This window comes from Salvelinus alpinus, chromosome 16 (genome assembly GCF_045679555.1).
Source record: "Salvelinus alpinus chromosome 16, SLU_Salpinus.1, whole genome shotgun sequence".
NCBI lineage: Eukaryota > Metazoa > Chordata > Actinopteri > Salmoniformes > Salmonidae > Salvelinus > Salvelinus alpinus.
In genome coordinates this window covers 18,723,670-18,740,032 of record NC_092101.1, presented here as the reverse complement: position 1 = coordinate 18,740,032, position 16,363 = coordinate 18,723,670, and the positions used below count along the sequence as shown (strand labels likewise).

The window sequence follows — 16,363 nt, the reverse complement described above, 5'->3', positions numbered from 1 at the left end:
TGTTACAATTTGGGATATGCGGCAATACACTCTGTGACGACAAACTGCAATGCAGTGAAACATGGTTTATCGCAATAAACCAGATTATTTCTAATGAGAAATTACTTTTATTTGATATAAAAGTTGAATCGTTATCCTCAAGTGACAAATATGAGTTATCCCAATATTTACATAAAAAAATGCATACCACACTAAATCGGTCATGTACGCCTGCCAATCAAAATCTGATCCGGCTTCTGATGCGTAGGTGATTGGAGGATCTGGAAGAAAGGGCAGGTGCATTTGAAAGTCCAAAAGGGATGGGTCAGTTGTGTACTTTGCGGCAGCAGGCAACTCATGGGACAGAAGAAACCCCCTCCAAAAAACATCACTCTATCTCAGGTATTTCTTTCTATACCAATTGAATGTTGAGGATTTAGCCTAATGTGTGTAGGCCTACTACATGCTTATCACCTATGTACTACCACTGTAATATTACCTGTAAATGTATTGGTTATGTTTTCCAAAAGGCAAAATGCTTCTTTAATCAAACTGAGAATAGCCCTGTGTCTCAATGATGCCATTATAAAAAATATATGGTGGTTTATCACACAAGACTCCATCAAACCTGGTTATTGTTGTATTGTATGCTATGCAAAGGGAAACCTGTTTGAATGCATGTTAAAAGCTAGCAACCCACATTTGTTTGGCAGATTGAAATGCTATGGTGAGTAAATTGGTGTATTTCTTTTCAGTTTCCCTTTCCTGGATGCAAAGTGCTATAAACCAAAATGAAGAGCCTCAAGGCAAAATTTAAGAAAAATGAGGTAAGAGGCAAGAGTATTAGACGGTCTCTTACAAAACCATCCACCTCATGCACTGATATCTACATACACTGAGTCCGGTTACGTTTAGAGTCCGTAGGTGTATTTAGGTGCAGTAAAAAGTATTATTCAAACTTTTTTGGGACCTGATATTGACTGCTATCGGTGGTGATAGGGTGTTCTTTGTCTGATGGCTATCTGTATATTGGTCCCAGTGCTCACAGGCAGTATGTTTGTGGGGGGCACTGAGCTGGGTGTCAGTATCACTGAGCAGCAGGGGAGCAGGCCAGTCTATAGACTGATGCTGTAACCAGAGCTCTCAGGTAGCCTTCAATTATTCAGCCCCCCCCTCCACAAACACACACACACACACACACATTGTGCTGGACACACACATACACACACACACACATTCAAATAATCCTTCATTTCCTGCTATCGTCCCCATCCCATTATGCAGGTGGTTGTAATGTCAGGGTGAAAATAAAGTAATGAATCCCAAGACAAGAACCAGTCTGTACTAATTTTGTATAGCCTAATGTCTTAAATGTCCAAGCAACTGGAGCCTTGTGTTTGGTAGCAAGTAGCCGGTAGCTATAGCGTTGTGTGGCTATGCTATACAGTAAGCTCTGAGTAGAAATTCAACTCCTGTGTGCCTTGGCCTGTTTTAGTGAGAGATCCCCAGAGCCTGAGTGATATGGCTGCTCTGCTGGGGTGAAGCTGAGAGAGAACAGAGTAAGTTATTAATCAGTCGATGACTTACCCTCTCACTGGGAGGGATGCTCAGATTTTCATTTAGAGAGATAGAAGGAGAGAGAGCGAGAGAGAGAGCGAAAGGGTGGGAGAGATATGGAGGGGGAGTGAGGGGGAATCACACTATATGGACTAGATGGAGCACAACTCAGGTAGCTTATCATCCATCTTAATTTGTCTCACGATCTTGGTCACACACAGACCACACATAAGCACACTATAGAGAATAGAAACAGCCTACTTAACTGGTTATTAATGTTGGTATACACTTCCCTCCGTTCTACAGAGTTAATCAATTGATAGAACAATGCATAATGCAAACAGAAAAGGATATAATTACTTTATGACCTCATCTCAGTTTAAGAAAATAATAGATTATATTATTTCACTTATTGTGACAGTTACTTCTAATGCTGTAAGTGGCTGCGTCCAGGTCAGACGAGAGTCGAGTCAGGATGTTATTATTCTATAAAATATATATATAGGGTTGAGGGTAGCCTAGCGATTAGAGCGTTGGGCCAGTAACCGAAAGGTTGCTGGTTTGAATACCCAAGCCGACAAGGTGAAAAATCTGTCGATGTGCCCTTGAGCAAGGCACTTAACCTTAATTTGCTCCAGGGACGACGTATTATAACAAATTTCACTGCGTCTATCCGGTGTATGTGACAATAAATCGTTCTTTTTTTTTATCAGCGTGTTCCCTCTGCCCTACCTTGGCATTACCAGCCCTGTAACAGCCAGCTATTTTCTCCTCTTTCTGCTGAGCATTCATCTTCTCCTGGCCCAGAGAAAGAGTGTGGCTGGGCTGCCTAGTCCAAGTAGGACAGCACAGGGAGGGAGAGAGCTGACTGAAATAAATGGACAGACTGTGAGAGGAGGGAGAGGAGGTAGAGAAGACAGTACTAGACTAGGCTGGGGTGAAAAATAAGAAGGGCACCAAAAGAGGGAGGTGGTGTGTGTATGTATATATGTGTGTGTGTGAGAGAGATAGAGAGAGAGAGTGTGTGTGCCAGGTTGAGACTGCAGACTGAGTACGTAGGTCCCTGAGAGCAGCAGCACAGGAAGAGGGGAAGGTGTTTTGGCTGAGAGAGCAGAGCACTGCGTATGGAGAGCGATGTTATCGTGAGACTCAGAGGGCTGAAGCAGTGTGTGTGTTTGTGCAAGGAAGTATAGCCTAATGTTTATCTTTAGTATGTGCATCATCATGGTTCTGTTTTGATACATGCATGGGGTTGTCGATTGTTTTCAGTGAGGTTTATGCTGTGCATTTATGCTTTGTCATTAAGTCAGTGCTAAGTTAGTGCTAAACTCTGATGCTGTATTTAAGGCCTAGTGGCATTTGAGTAGTGTGTATATTTGTGTGTGTCAGAATTCTGATCAGGCTGTGCACCGCTCTATGGTCTATGGATCCTTCCTAGCTCTATCGATCGTCAGCTCTGAGCCTGATGAAGCGTTATTTCTGTCCCTGTTTCAGCTTACTGGTGGTAGGTACACTCTCTTTTACATCTGTTTGACCTCAGCTGTCTTTTCATTGTACTTTCTCTCAAAGGGTTACTTTTTCTGGCAAAAACTGTTCAAATAAATGTTGTGTACTGTGTGTAATGTCCCATAGAAGCAATCAGCTTGTGCCGTATGTCCATCGTCATTTCACTTTGACGAGGCACACAGTGTTAGATCTGGCAGTCTCATCTAGACCTATGGTCAGTCATCACTCAGGTATTTGTATAGTATGTAATTAGATATGGGTCCGTGTCTATTCTGTACTGTAATTTGGTTAGCTCTGATCATGAGCCCCAGGTTGCGACTGAGTCGTGACCCATCTGTCCCTGTCTCCTCAGAGTCAGGACTGGAGTAAGAGCGATGAGAGACTACTGCAGGCTGTAGAGCAGAACGAGCCTGAGAAAGTAGCTGCCCTGATTGTGAAGAAGGGACTTTGTCCCACCAAACTGGACGTGGAGGGAAAGTCAGCGTAAGTACCAGCACTTAGGGCCAGTTTCCCGGACACAGACTAAGCCTAGTCTTAGACTAAGGAGCACTTTCAATGGAGAATCGTTATTGAACTTGCTTATTAGTCTAAGGTTAGGTTTAAATGTACCACGAAATGGCCCTTACTGTTCAAGCTGTGTCACTGCGGGTAAATAGTTGAAATTCTCCTTTCTACTTTCTTTGTTGCAGTACTAAACTTAGCAAAAAAAGAAACGTCCCTTTTTCAGGACCCTGCCTTTCAAAGATAATTCATAAAAATCCAAATAACTTCACAGATCTTCATTGTAAAGGGTTTAAACACTGTTTCCCATGCTTGTTCAATGAACCATAAACAATGAATGAATATGCACCTGTGGAACAGTCGTTAAGACACTAACAGCTTACAGACGTAGGCAATTAAGGTCACAGTTATGAAAACTTAGGACACTAAAGAGGCCTTTCTACTGACTCTGAAAAACACCAAAAGAAAGATGCCCAGGGTCCCTGCTCATCTGCGTGAATGTGCCTGAGGCATGCTGCAAGGAGGCATGAGGACTGCAGATGTGGCCAGTGCAATAAATTGCAATGTCCGTACTGTGAGACTCCTAAGACAGCGCTACAGGGAGACAGGACAGACAGCGGATCATCCTCGCAGTGGCAGACCACGTGTAACAACACCTGCACAAGATCGGTACATCCGAACATCACACCTGCGGGACAGGTACAGGATGGCAACAACAACTGCCCGAGTTACACCAGGAAGGGTGATGGTCGGATTTGCGTTTATCGACGAAGGAATGAGCGTTACACCGAGGCCTGTACTCTGGAGCGGGATCGATTTGGAGGTGGAGGGTCCGTCGTGGTCTGGGGCGGTGTGTCACAACATCATCGGACTGAGCTTGTTGTCATTGCAGGCAATCTCAACGCTGTGCGTTATAGGGAAGACATCCTCCTCCCTCATGTGGTACCCTTCCTGCAGGCTCATCCTGACATGACCCTCCAGCATGACAATGCCACCAGCCATACTGCTCGTTCTGTGCGTGATTTCCTGCAAGACAGGAATGTCAGTGTTTCGCCATGGCCAGCGAAGAGCCCGGATCTCAATCCCATTGAGCACATCTGGGACCTGTTGGATCAGAGGGTGAGGGCTAGGGCCATTCCCCCCCAGAAATGTCCGGGAACTTGCAGGTGCCTTGGTGGAAGAATGGGGTAACATCTCACAGCAAGAACTGGCAAATCTGGTGCAGTCCATGAGGAGTAGATGCACTGCAGTACTTAATGCAGCTGGTGGCCACACCAGATACTGATTGTTACTTTTGATTTTGACCCCCTCTTTGTTCAGGGACACATTATTCAATTTCTGTTAGTCACATGTCTGTGGAACTTGTTCAGTTTATGTCTCAGTTGTTGAATCTTGTTATGTTCATACAAATATTTACACATGTTAAGTTTGCTGAAAATATACGCAGTTGACAGTGAGAGGACATTTCTTTTTTTGCTGAGTTTACTAGTGTTGATGATCTTGTTGATTATCTTCTTGTTGATTATCTTCATCACCATAAGGACATGATCTCTTCCTGGTAGGTTCCATCTCTGTGCGTCTCGGGGTCGTCTGGACTGCTTGGAGGTCATCCTGGCTCACGGGCCAGACATTAACGTGACAGATGGTACAGGTGAAACGACAGTCTCATTACCTGAACATGTTGTTAACACATTTAGTGTCACGGACTGCCAAGGTAACGCTTTGTGACTATACCTGGTCAAAACAATTACAACATGCTCTCTTGCTACTCTCATTCTTTCCTTCTCTCTCTTGATGATTGAAATGGCCTCATCAACCCCAAGGCTTCAGTGCCCTTCACCTAGCAGCCAAGAACTGCCAGCCTGAGTGCCTGAAGAGACTATTACAGGTGCAATAGACAGTCAGACACAGTTAATATTACTACGATACGTGGAAAATAAGGTATGCAGTTATCATGCATTTTTGGTGAAATGCGTCTCATACTCCCACAGGAGAGATTGCCTGTAGACTCCACAGACAGCTTTGGCCGGACAGCTTTGCATCACGCAGGTCTGCAATGCACTAGCTACTGTATAATACAATTGATTACAGCACTGTATGTGTAACACTGTAAACAACTCAACCATTTTGTACCTTCCATTTGTTTCACTATGGTGTCTGTCCATCTTCCTGCAGCTGTGAGCGGCTGCTTGTCCTGCACTGAGACTCTGTGGGACTTCAAAGCCAGTCTGGATACCCAGGATGGGGTAAGTGGCATAGGCCTTAGACTGTCTCTGTACGGCAGCAGCCACCAAGTTAGATCCAGGAGAGCTAAAGGGTGTGCAGGGTTTTGTTACAGACCATTACTAACACACATGATTCAATCAACCATGTTAAATCATTGTGGACTTGCTATCTCAGGATGGGGTGACCGCGCTGATCCTAGGAGCCCAGATGAGCAGAGTGGAGCTGTGTGCTTTCCTGTTGGACCGAGGAGCCAATCCCAACATACAGGACAGCCAGGGCAGGTATTTCAACAAGACTCAACAAACAAGGCTTTGTATTAGATTGACTTATGCAAAACAAACTGAACATAAGACAAAGGTGATGGCTGGCTATGTAGTCAGATATACCTGCAGTGTTTCATAAGGGGCTAAATGTATGTTATGTGTCCTGATCTTATGTTCTTAATCTTGTGTTTTTTTGTGTTGTAGGTCAGCCCTGATGCTGGCCTGTGAGAGTGACAGTGCAGAGACTGTGGAGGCGTTGCTAAGGGGAGGGGCTAACCCACATCTGGCCGACGCCCTCGGACACCACGCAGCCCACTACGGCGCAACCGCCGGCAACCAGCGCATCGCACAGCTGCTGCAAAACAGAGCTCCAGGTAACCAACGGTAACCTTTGGTTGTCTCACCTGCCGACTGCAGCAGGATTGGGCTCAATTCCATTTCAATTAGGATTTTTACAATGGTTGAATTGGAATTTCCATCCACCCTCTGAATTGAAATGGAATCGACCCCGACTATGCACTGCAGCCCTACTCTGGGCTCTGGCAGTGGCAGTCTGGTGCATAGAATTATAATCGATAGAATAGACTAATTCAAATCAACATTCCCTGCTGGGTGTACGGAGGCCATATTTGGTGTACCATTTCAAATGTTTAATCAATTGACATGGTAACTGCCACAAAACGATGTCTGCTATTGGGTGTACTGTACCAAAATCCATGGTGCTTTATCCTTTCTATCAGCTGTAATTCTATGGTCTGGGTTATGGCCTCAATCTGGTCCCCCAGGAAATGGCTGTAATGTGAGGAAGTCGATGAAGGAGACAGCTGGGAGTAATTGTAACAGGCTGAAACAGAGGGAAGGCTTGCTGCACTTTTATCTTTAAACAAAGGCTTGCTGATTTACGAAAAACAGATGTGTGCTTCGTTTGAAATGGAGGTGAATGAAAATAGAGCAGTCCCTAAAATGTCTCTGGTGTATCTGATATATGAGGAGTCTTGTAGCTTACAGCTTACAGTAGGGCTGTTGTGTGGTGGTATACTGTGTGCGACAGGATATAGGAGGATTTTTTATTTAGCTTTTTGGGGTATGCTTTTGTGGGTAGTGGGTATGCTTTTTAGCTTTAACTGCAGTGTAAATCATTGTGTGTGTGTGTGTGTGTGTGTTTGTGCGAGTGTGTTGAATCTCAATGGACCAGAGGTTAAAAGGCCTGCTGTTTGTCTCTCCCATGCATACGTAGCCACTGAGGGCAATGGAGAAGAGGTAACTTACCACTCATCATTTATTTTTCATTTTCACTCACTACACGTACATGTGAAAACATAGCCAGTATTACTGAATTGTACATAATAGACTTTATGACATAGGAACGAACACCAACTTCTTATCACATGTTCAATCTACAACAACTTTTGAACAACAACAGCTGAAGTAACATCTCACAAGGAAAACACGTAAAAATCTCATTACAAGACATTTTAGGCTACAGTACTGCTTGCTTTGTTTTGGACCTTGCTGCTCCTCTCCTCCTGCTTTCCCCTGTTCCTTCTGTTTGTTTGTGCCTCCAGCGACAGCCTCCTCCTCCCCCTCCTCTACCAGGGGGTACGACCCCCCGCAAGAGGAAAGCCCCCCCTCCTCCGCGCTCCCCTCCCCAGGTATGACTGCAGCTCCAGAGATGGATGACATAGTTGTTACTTTGACATATCAAAATGCTTTTTGTATGATTCTTACTAACTCTTACTTATGCTGTGATAATCATGCTCATAATAACTTTGATAACCATGTTCCCGGGCTCCCCGCCATCTCCTGCTTCCCAGAGCCCTCCTCCCCCTGCCTCTCCTGAGCCTCAGACCCAGAGACCCGCTCCCCTTCCTCAGTCCCCAGAGACGCAGCGCTCTGCTCAGGCTAACCTTGTGAGTTACGTCCCCTGCCACTGCATACTGTATGCATAGCACCTAGGGTTGCAAAACTACCGGTCATTTACCAAAGTTACCAAAATGTTCTGCAATTTTGGTAATTAATAGGTCATCTATTTGATATCTTTGTCTATATTGTCCATGAGTTTCTAGTAGATGGTTCAAGAGATAATAGCCTAATTTATGAAAAAAGTATCTAATCAGCAATGGCATTATTTTCAATTAACTCTGCAACTCTTCCAACTATTTACTTTTTTTCGCAACTGCCACCAGTTTGGCGGCAAAAGAAATGAACAACAAAGACCTATTGACAAAGCTAGTAAAATATATAAGTGTGTAAAAAATATAAAGGATATTTAATGCTGTAACCCTCATTTTAAACATCAATGTTATTCAACAAGTTGATTGGTTATATTTAGGTTAATGTTTTACAGTTTTGTCATATTTTTTTACATTTAAAAATTATTGTATTATTGTATATATTTTACAAGTGATAAGGCCACACAGAAGACCAGAGATAATTACAGACACCTGTGATAATCTGAATTAACCAAAAAGGCCACTAGATTCTGTTAGTTTACTGGTAAATGTTACCAGTAATATACCCTCCATTTGCAACGCTAATAGCACCTAAGCATACAGGAGATAAAATATGCTTATCCTTGTGGTATACAACCTTAATACATCTCAATTCAAGGTACTCCTCTTTAGATATCAATTTTTAGGATCAGTATTTATGACTGTAGCAGACAGTAACAAACAATACATAGTGAATGACTATCTACTGTATTCAATTTGAGACTGCTAATGAGTACGGTGCTGCTGTGCGACTGTGATATTACTGATAGGTATTGCTATGTGTGTGTCTGTGAGATGGAGGATGAGGAGGTGTTTGAGGAGATCCGCAGACTGCGTCTGGAAAGGGGACGTCTGCTCCAGAAGATCAAAGGTCTGGAGCAGCAACAGAACAGCGCCCACACTGCCCTGGAGGAGGTACTGCATGCAATGTTCACTTCCGAGCCTGTGCTCAAGCTCAAACGCCTATTCCCTAGAAACCTCTCATATATCTGAAAAGATATCCACTGTGAACTCACTCTCTCCCTGTGCTAGCTGACTCAGCTGAGAGAGCGTCTGCAGCAGGCGGAGGCAGAGCGGGACAGGCTACAGACTGAGCTGGAGGAGCTGAAGGCAGGTCAGGTGATCGGTGCCAGTGACTCAGATGACGACATGCTGGACTTCCAAGGTGTGTGCGGGTAGAGAGGGAATACTGCTGGCAGTTTGTTAAATTTGTTAAACTGACCAAATGTTGGATAGATGGACTAAGGCTATAGCAGCCTAATGAGAGTCATACCTAGATGATGAATCATCACTCAAATTCTAGCTACTGACATGGCAATGGCTGATGTTTTGTTAGTCAAAATATGGCATTGATTTACCTCCATCTATCTTGAAGGTGCTGAGAAGCTGCTCTCCAGGCGGTCGAGAGAGTCTCCCTCTGCTCTGGACGAGGGGGAGGCAGACTCCCTGAACCCCACCTCTCCTGGTGCTGCAGACCCAGACACTGTGGCTGAGCTATGCAGACAGCTGAAGGAGCTGGCCTTACAGAATCAGGAGCTGGTCCTGAAAGTGCAGGTAACAAACACACACACTAAACACAAACACACACACAGCATCGGCTAATGGATTGATAGAGAGGGAGTTATTAAAAGGCCCTTCAGAGTCCAGAGTAGTACTGATGATGCTGCTGGTTCAAGGCTGGCTGAGCAGCGTCAGATTGGACCATTAGTCATAACCACTTTATAGGCCTATGATGTAGCATCCAGCTAGAAATAGAATAGTAGCATCACAGAGAGGCACAGAGACTGGTTGCAGGCATTCTTCACTAACTGGGTCATGGTCTGTACAAGTAGACAGAATCGGGACAAAGGGTTACACCCAGGCTACCATTGGAGGGTGTGTCTGAGGCTGTGTACTGCATGAGGGCTAGTACAAGGGCTGGTATAAAGTCTGAACCTGTCACCAAGGAGGAGTAGAGGAGTTCTGTGACTGGCGACTTGAGTTGATAATGTTTTGACAATAGGAAAATAGGATGCTTAACCAATGATATACATATCACAGCTGCTAGAGAATAAACAAACACTCACTGATTATTTCTGTACTGTGATCTTGTGTGGTTTGCAGATGCTGGAGATGTTTGAGAAAGATGACACTGACATGCAGACATCTGGCCCAGACTTTGTCCCCACGGCTCTGTATGACTCCCTGAGAAGGGAGTTTGAAGCTCTGCAGGTGCACTACTCCCAGGCCCGGGCTTCAGCTGAGGCCTCCAGCATGGCAGGGGAACAGGGGTAAGGATTACCACCCACACCATCTTACACCAGCCACCTTATACCTTCTGGATAAGAGCATCTACTAAATGACTAAAATGTCACATTCACACCACCCACTAGGGTTCGAGTTCCATTTGTAGAGGTGCCCTGGGGTGCTGAGCACTACCATGAGGGCACCCCGGTAAGGACTAAAGTATTAAATCAACATGGGCACCCCCATAAGGGTTCAACATATTAACACTGGCCCAGCCCACTATTTTTAGCATCTTTAAGCCCACTATTTAAGAGTCAGTGTGTAATTTGAACCCTGCTAGCCACAGTATTGTAATTATAAGATTCTAGCTAACATAATATGCCTCTACAACCATAGTTAAACCTCTCACTTCACTTCGGTTCTGATGTTTGTTGTCTTTTCTGCAGGTGTGAGGAGGTGGAAGGGGGAGGAGAGGGGGTGTCAGGGGCAGAGGGGAAGGAGCGGACAGAGGAGATGGAGGGGGAGAGCAGTAAGGAGCTGAAGGAGAGGCTGTGTGGGCTGGAGGAGCAGCTGGCAAACTCCCAGTCTGAACTGGAGGAGCTGAGAGAACAGGTGCACCTTGGGATCTACTCCGTGGAACAGGCGGGGGGCCATGGGGGCACGGTGGGTGAGACGGAGGGGGCGAGCCAGGAGACGCAGCAGCTGAGAGAGAGGGTGAGGGACCTGGAGGCGGCGCTGAACGAGCGAGAGAGACAGGGGGAGGGACAGAGTGAGGGTGAGGGCGAGAGCGCAGGGGACAATGACACAGTCAAACAACTGAGAAAGAAAGTTAAGGAACTACAGGCAGCCCTGGAAGATAAAGGAACAGAAAAAGAGAGCGAAAAGGAGGACGGAGGAGGGGAGAGTGAGACAGTGAGGAGCCTCAGGGAGAGGGTGAGCGAGCTTGAAGCCGACCTGGCAGAGAGCAAGGAGTCAGGGAGAGCGGGGGAAAGGAGAGAGGGTGTGGTAAAGCAAGAAGGGGAGGTGGTGCGGAGGCTGCAGGGGCGTGTGGGGGAGCTGGAGGAGGAGCTGAGGCAGTGTGTTCCCCGTTCGGAGCTGGACGAGGTGCAGGTGACCCTGGGTCTGCAGTGTGAGCAGCTGGCCAGGGAGAGGGCTGAGGCCAGCCTGAGACTGAACGAGGCCTTACTGGAGCTGGAGAGACTACGGCCTCCCAGCCCCACACACCACCAAGGAGACGAGGAGGAGGAAGAGGAGGAAGATAGGTCTGAAGGGTCAGAGCCCTCCATCACATCAGGTGTGTTTCCCTGGTGTCTAACTGGTGTCCTGTTACTGTTATACTCCGTTATTATAGTGTTCTCTACCTTATCTATCATATTTGCTCTCTTTGTGGCACAAGGACAAATTATTTCACTGTAGTCAATCACAGTGGTAAGCTTTAAATAACTTGTTTATAACCATTCATTTGCTGTCATGTAATGACTCATGTCTCTCTGAGTTTGACGGCAGTTCTGTCCAATCAGAACACTTTCTGAGGCTTTGCGTGATGACACTTCTAACCAATCAGAGCACTCTCTAAGTCTGTGATATTTCTTCTCTCTAATTAGAGCCCTCCCTGAGACGGGTGAGAGAGGAACTGGAGGTAGCTAGGCAGGAAGCAGCTCAGGCACTGGACTGTTTGTGTGCGGAACGCGAGGGCCGGGCTCAGGACACCCTCCACATGAGAGACGCAGTATCCCTGTCCCAACACACAGAGGCGCTGTCGGCCCTGTCGGAGCAGCTGGCACAAACAGCCCAGGAGCTGCAGGCAGAAAGGGCCCTGCGATGCCATGCCCAGACTGAGACGGCTAGGCTAGAGGCCCAGCTACAGGACACACAACAGAGCCGTATACCCAGGGAAGAGCACAACAAAGTTAAGGTTAGCTTGAAGAGAAATGCATGCAAGCGACGAGGGAGTTAGCCTCAGATCATATATATACAGTATATATTGAGGTTTTAAGTAAATGGATATTAGGCTATCATAAATACAACATATGTTTTAGCACAAATGACTAACCGCCAGAATTGTGTATGACCCACATTTGGCCACGTATGGCACCACTTCTGTCAATCATATACAGCCAGTCCCTCCAGGATTCCGCGATTCTGCAATCACAATTTCTTTTGCAAAATCAACAATTCCCTGCATATTATCGGAGGGCTTGAAAATTAGACTAATCACTGTACTATTTCCGCATAAAACAGTAAATCATTGCAATTTTATCGCAAAAAAGCGAACCTATCACCGCAGTACAAAAAAGGGCACGCAATTTCAATCGATCCATGCACATTTACTGCATAATATAGTTCAATCAAGCCACATGTCAATAAACTCTTTCCCTCGTCCACACATTTTCGTGACAAATTGGACAAAATCATTGCATATTGCCATGCAAAATGTCAGAATTACCCCAGCAAAATCAAGCATTTTCCCCCGCAAATATCACAAAAAATCCCAGTGAAATCCTGGAGGGGGGTAGCCTACACTACAGTACCACAGATAGATCAATGAGACCGATATTTCACCGGATGTATAAATGTGAAGCATCCAGTGATGAGAGGAAGCCCAGTGGCCGGCAGTGGGAGAAGATAGAGAAGCTGGATTTTGGCCAACATTCTGCTAATTTTCTCATCGATGAAACATTTGATCTCCATACAGTTTTCTGTTTCCAAAATTAAAATCTGAAAAAAACTGAGTGGACTGCGTTTTGTGGACTTTACCATTTGCCAAAGTTTCAAAAAATTGCGTTGTTTAAGAGTGCAAAGGGCAGATTGAGTTATTGCACACACGCACGTCACAGTGTGGGCATTCGCCAAATGGAAATTTTCCAATAAATTCTAAAACGCACCAATAGGATCTCACTAGCTCGTGCTTTGCTCGGCCCAACTCCTTGCTTGGTTTGCCCACTGTGATTAATTTTCTCCTATTGAAAACGACATGCTCTGGTCTATCCTGGGTTAGTTGTAAAAATCTTTGACAGTACTATGAAAGTAGTACTTCCTGACTTCATGCTGTCTACTGTTCCTGATGTATCAGTTGGAGCTGCAGCGCGCTCTGCAGGCCAGTGAGAGCAGTGCGGCAGAGGCCAAGGATGCTCTGAGTGTGAAGGAGACAGAGCTGAGAGACATGAGGTCACAGAAGGCTGTGGAACAGGGCCTGGTGTCCAAGGAGGACCATGAGTCACAGCGCCTCTCACTGCAGGCCGATATCAACACACTCACCGCCCGATTCAACGACCTCACACGCAAACATGAGAAGACCTGCACCGAGGTGTGTGTGTGTGTGTGTGTGTTGTTTTTGTTCTTGTTTACCAAAATACTGAGAATTTGAAGAAAGTTAGAGACTGAAACGTTAACTCAAGAGTTGACTAAAAGTCACATGCTACAGACTACAGGTTGGACTGTTGCCACAATAGCGGACAAACTGATGTGCACCAGGGTTTCCTTTCTCCTTTTGCGTTATTTATGTGTGTGTTCTATATCTCCTTACAGCCTCTTCCCTTACGTCGTCTATCTCCCCCCTTTCTAGGGGCGCTGTACTACTATGGCTGACCCTGTAAAACAACACATTTCACTGCATCTATCCGTGTGACAATAAAACATCTTTCTTTCTCCCTGTCTCCCTCCCAACAGGTGTTCCAGGTGCAGCGGGAGGCTCTGTTTAATAAGAGTGAACGTCAGGTGGCCGAGGCTCAGCTGGCCACGGCGCAGCAGCAGCTGGCTGACCTGCAGGCCCAGTCCAGCCACGTCCAGGAGCTCCACAAAGACATCCAGGACTCCCAGGGCCTGGTCAAGGAGAAGGACCGCAAGGTGAGACAGAGACACAGATGGTAGAAGTTAAATTGAGCGACACTGTACTTTATTTGGAAATCGACCCCTAGCCCTTACCTCTTTGCCTGGCTACCCATCCACATCGCTTAGGCCAAACGCCACACCAGCTAATGTTTCTTCTCCATGATGAGTCTGGATTTGATCTCCTCCCTCATGACTTCTCGAATGCGAACACATTCAAACCATTTTGATTGGTCAAAGAAACCGATGGGTTGGGCTAGAGCCTGAACACATGTGGGTAAAATCATTGGCTTTGATACTCTGATTGGTTAAGAGACGATCCAATCGCTGATGACTTGTTTTGTACAATGCCCCACTCTTTTACATCAGCAGAAACAACTTTTACGATGGTGGTCTCAGACTGAAAGTACGTAGCGATAAATAAATAGAGCAGTGGAATTAAATTCAGTATGTCATCAGGCAACCTACCCCTTGCCCTCTGGTAATCTGGGTGGAATTTGGCCATGTTGCTGTCCATTCCTTTTAGATCAACACATAGTGCTAAAGGGTGAGGGCATGAGTGTGATTTGGAACTGAGAAAAAGACCATGGGAAATGAAGGGATCTGTGATCTCTCTTGTTGTGTGTAGATAATGGAGCTGTCTAAGGAGGTTTTCCGTCTGAAGGAAGCTCTGGGGGCCCTGAGTCCTCCTCTGGGACTCTCCTCCTCCCACTCCTCCTTTCACTCCCACTCTGAGAGAGTCCCCCCTGTGAACCCTGGCCAGCAGGTGGCGCTGCAGAACAGAGTGGCTGTACTCTCCAAGGAGCTCCAGGTGAGGGCATCACTGAGCCAAAACAAATACCAAATACCTAGGTTCATGGTATAAAGAGCACTGGAGCATACTGTCTGTATTGTATATCTTATTACAGGATTGGGAACGAAAGCACAGACAAGTTGTAGCTGTATACCGATCCCATCTACTGGCTGCTGTACAGGTAAGTCCAACTCTATGCACCTTTGTAGAAGACGTCCTTATCGGGTCAGTGCAATATGAAGTGTTGTTGTGTCGTTGAGGGGATGTGAATGAGACTTGTTGTATCTTCCTCAGGGCCGGATGGATGAGGAGGTCCAAGATCTCTTACTGCAGATCCTGAGGATGTCACACAAGGACCAGGGTTACTGACCCCCATAGGCAGTGTACTCCCTGTGCAATGGAAGACACAACGGGCTATGGGACCCATCACTGTACTACACCATCTACTAACTACAGTATGTGTACACACTTACTGAAAGCAACTGGTCTGTTCTGCATACAGTACAGTACGTGTAGCTTTGGAAAGACATAGAGGCTAGCCCCTTCATGACTAGCGTTGAACTGGATAGACATGGACAGGTATGGTTTTCTGGTATCAGAAAGAGAAATGTCTGTATAGATAATTACTTGTATTGAGTAACAAGAATGTATCTTGTCTCAATCGTGTGATGAGCCTACTGATTGAATATATTTTGTATGATATTCTTACAATAAAGACGTAGAAAGAAACCAAAATCCTGCCTCTACCTCCTTGTTTAGATGTTTATTTATTAGATAAATAAATACTAAAAGCTCAAAAGTGATAGGACTGACATGCAGAAGCTTTTCATCGATTTCCTCTAGCTGTTTTAGGCTAGGCCAGGGATATCAGTGGGGGCTGACATGTGCTCCCATAAAGCCTCCTGACATCCAACATTAGCCTACATTCCTAATAAATCCAGATGAAGGGAGAGTGCTGTGAATTAGGTCCAACACACATTACACACCCTTTAGTTTGTCCATTGTCATCTCACACAATTTTACATGATTTTTCAATGTTTTTCAATGTTTCTAATTTCAATAGCTCCTTGGTCATGTGACCTACTGACCTCAAACAAGGTTCAGAATGTCCACTAACTACCCCTCTATATTACACACCCTTTAGTTTGTCCATTTTCATCCCACATGATTTCGTAAACATTCTAATTTCAATAGCTATTTGGTCATGTGACCTACTGACTCCCAACAAGGTTCCGAATGTCCACGGACTATCCTTCTATATTGCACACCTTTTAGTTTGTCTATTTTCATCTCACACGATTTTACATGAATTTTTCCAAATGTAACATTTCAATAGCTCCTTGGTCTTGTGACCTACTGACTTCAAACAAGGTTCAGAATGTACAGTCAATGGACAAACTAAAGGGTGTGCAATATAGAAGGGTAGTCAGTGGACATTATGAACCTTCTTTGAGGTCAGTAGGTCACATGACCAAGGAGCTATTGAAATTAGA

General features: G+C 45.4%; 1 protein-coding gene across 1 annotated transcript; it reads left to right on the top strand.

The window, feature by feature from the left end:
* Positions 1 to 28: 28 nt before the first annotated feature.
* On the top strand, positions 29 to 15,605 carry LOC139541038 (ankyrin repeat domain-containing protein 24-like). Its single transcript, XM_071345200.1, has 23 exons — positions 29 to 381; positions 735 to 806; positions 3,395 to 3,525; positions 5,106 to 5,194; positions 5,367 to 5,431; positions 5,535 to 5,592; positions 5,719 to 5,789; positions 5,944 to 6,050; positions 6,237 to 6,406; positions 7,270 to 7,292; positions 7,598 to 7,684; positions 7,847 to 7,942; positions 8,819 to 8,938; positions 9,056 to 9,188; positions 9,399 to 9,577; positions 10,127 to 10,293; positions 10,696 to 11,543; positions 11,854 to 12,164; positions 13,323 to 13,556; positions 13,919 to 14,095; positions 14,706 to 14,888; positions 14,986 to 15,051; positions 15,165 to 15,605. The coding sequence occupies exons 2-23, from the start codon at positions 771 to 773 to the stop codon at positions 15,237 to 15,239; spliced, it is 3,426 nt and encodes a 1,141-aa protein (XP_071201301.1). The 5' UTR covers positions 29 to 381; positions 735 to 770; the 3' UTR covers positions 15,240 to 15,605.
* Positions 15,606 to 16,363: the final 758 nt, after the last annotated feature.

What these genes read in the sequence shown, in the direction of transcription:
- LOC139541038 (XM_071345200.1), top strand. Translation starts at nt 771, where the DNA reads ATGAAGAGCCTCAAGGCAAAATTTAAGAAAAATGAG. An exon ending in TAACGTGACAGATGGTACAG is followed by an intron (nt 5,195 to 5,366) that starts GTGAAACGACAG and finishes ATCAACCCCAAG; the next exon opens with GCTTCAGTGCCCTTCACCTA. An exon ending in CTCCGCGCTCCCCTCCCCAG is followed by an intron (nt 7,685 to 7,846) that starts GTATGACTGCAG and finishes CCTGCTTCCCAG; the next exon opens with AGCCCTCCTCCCCCTGCCTC.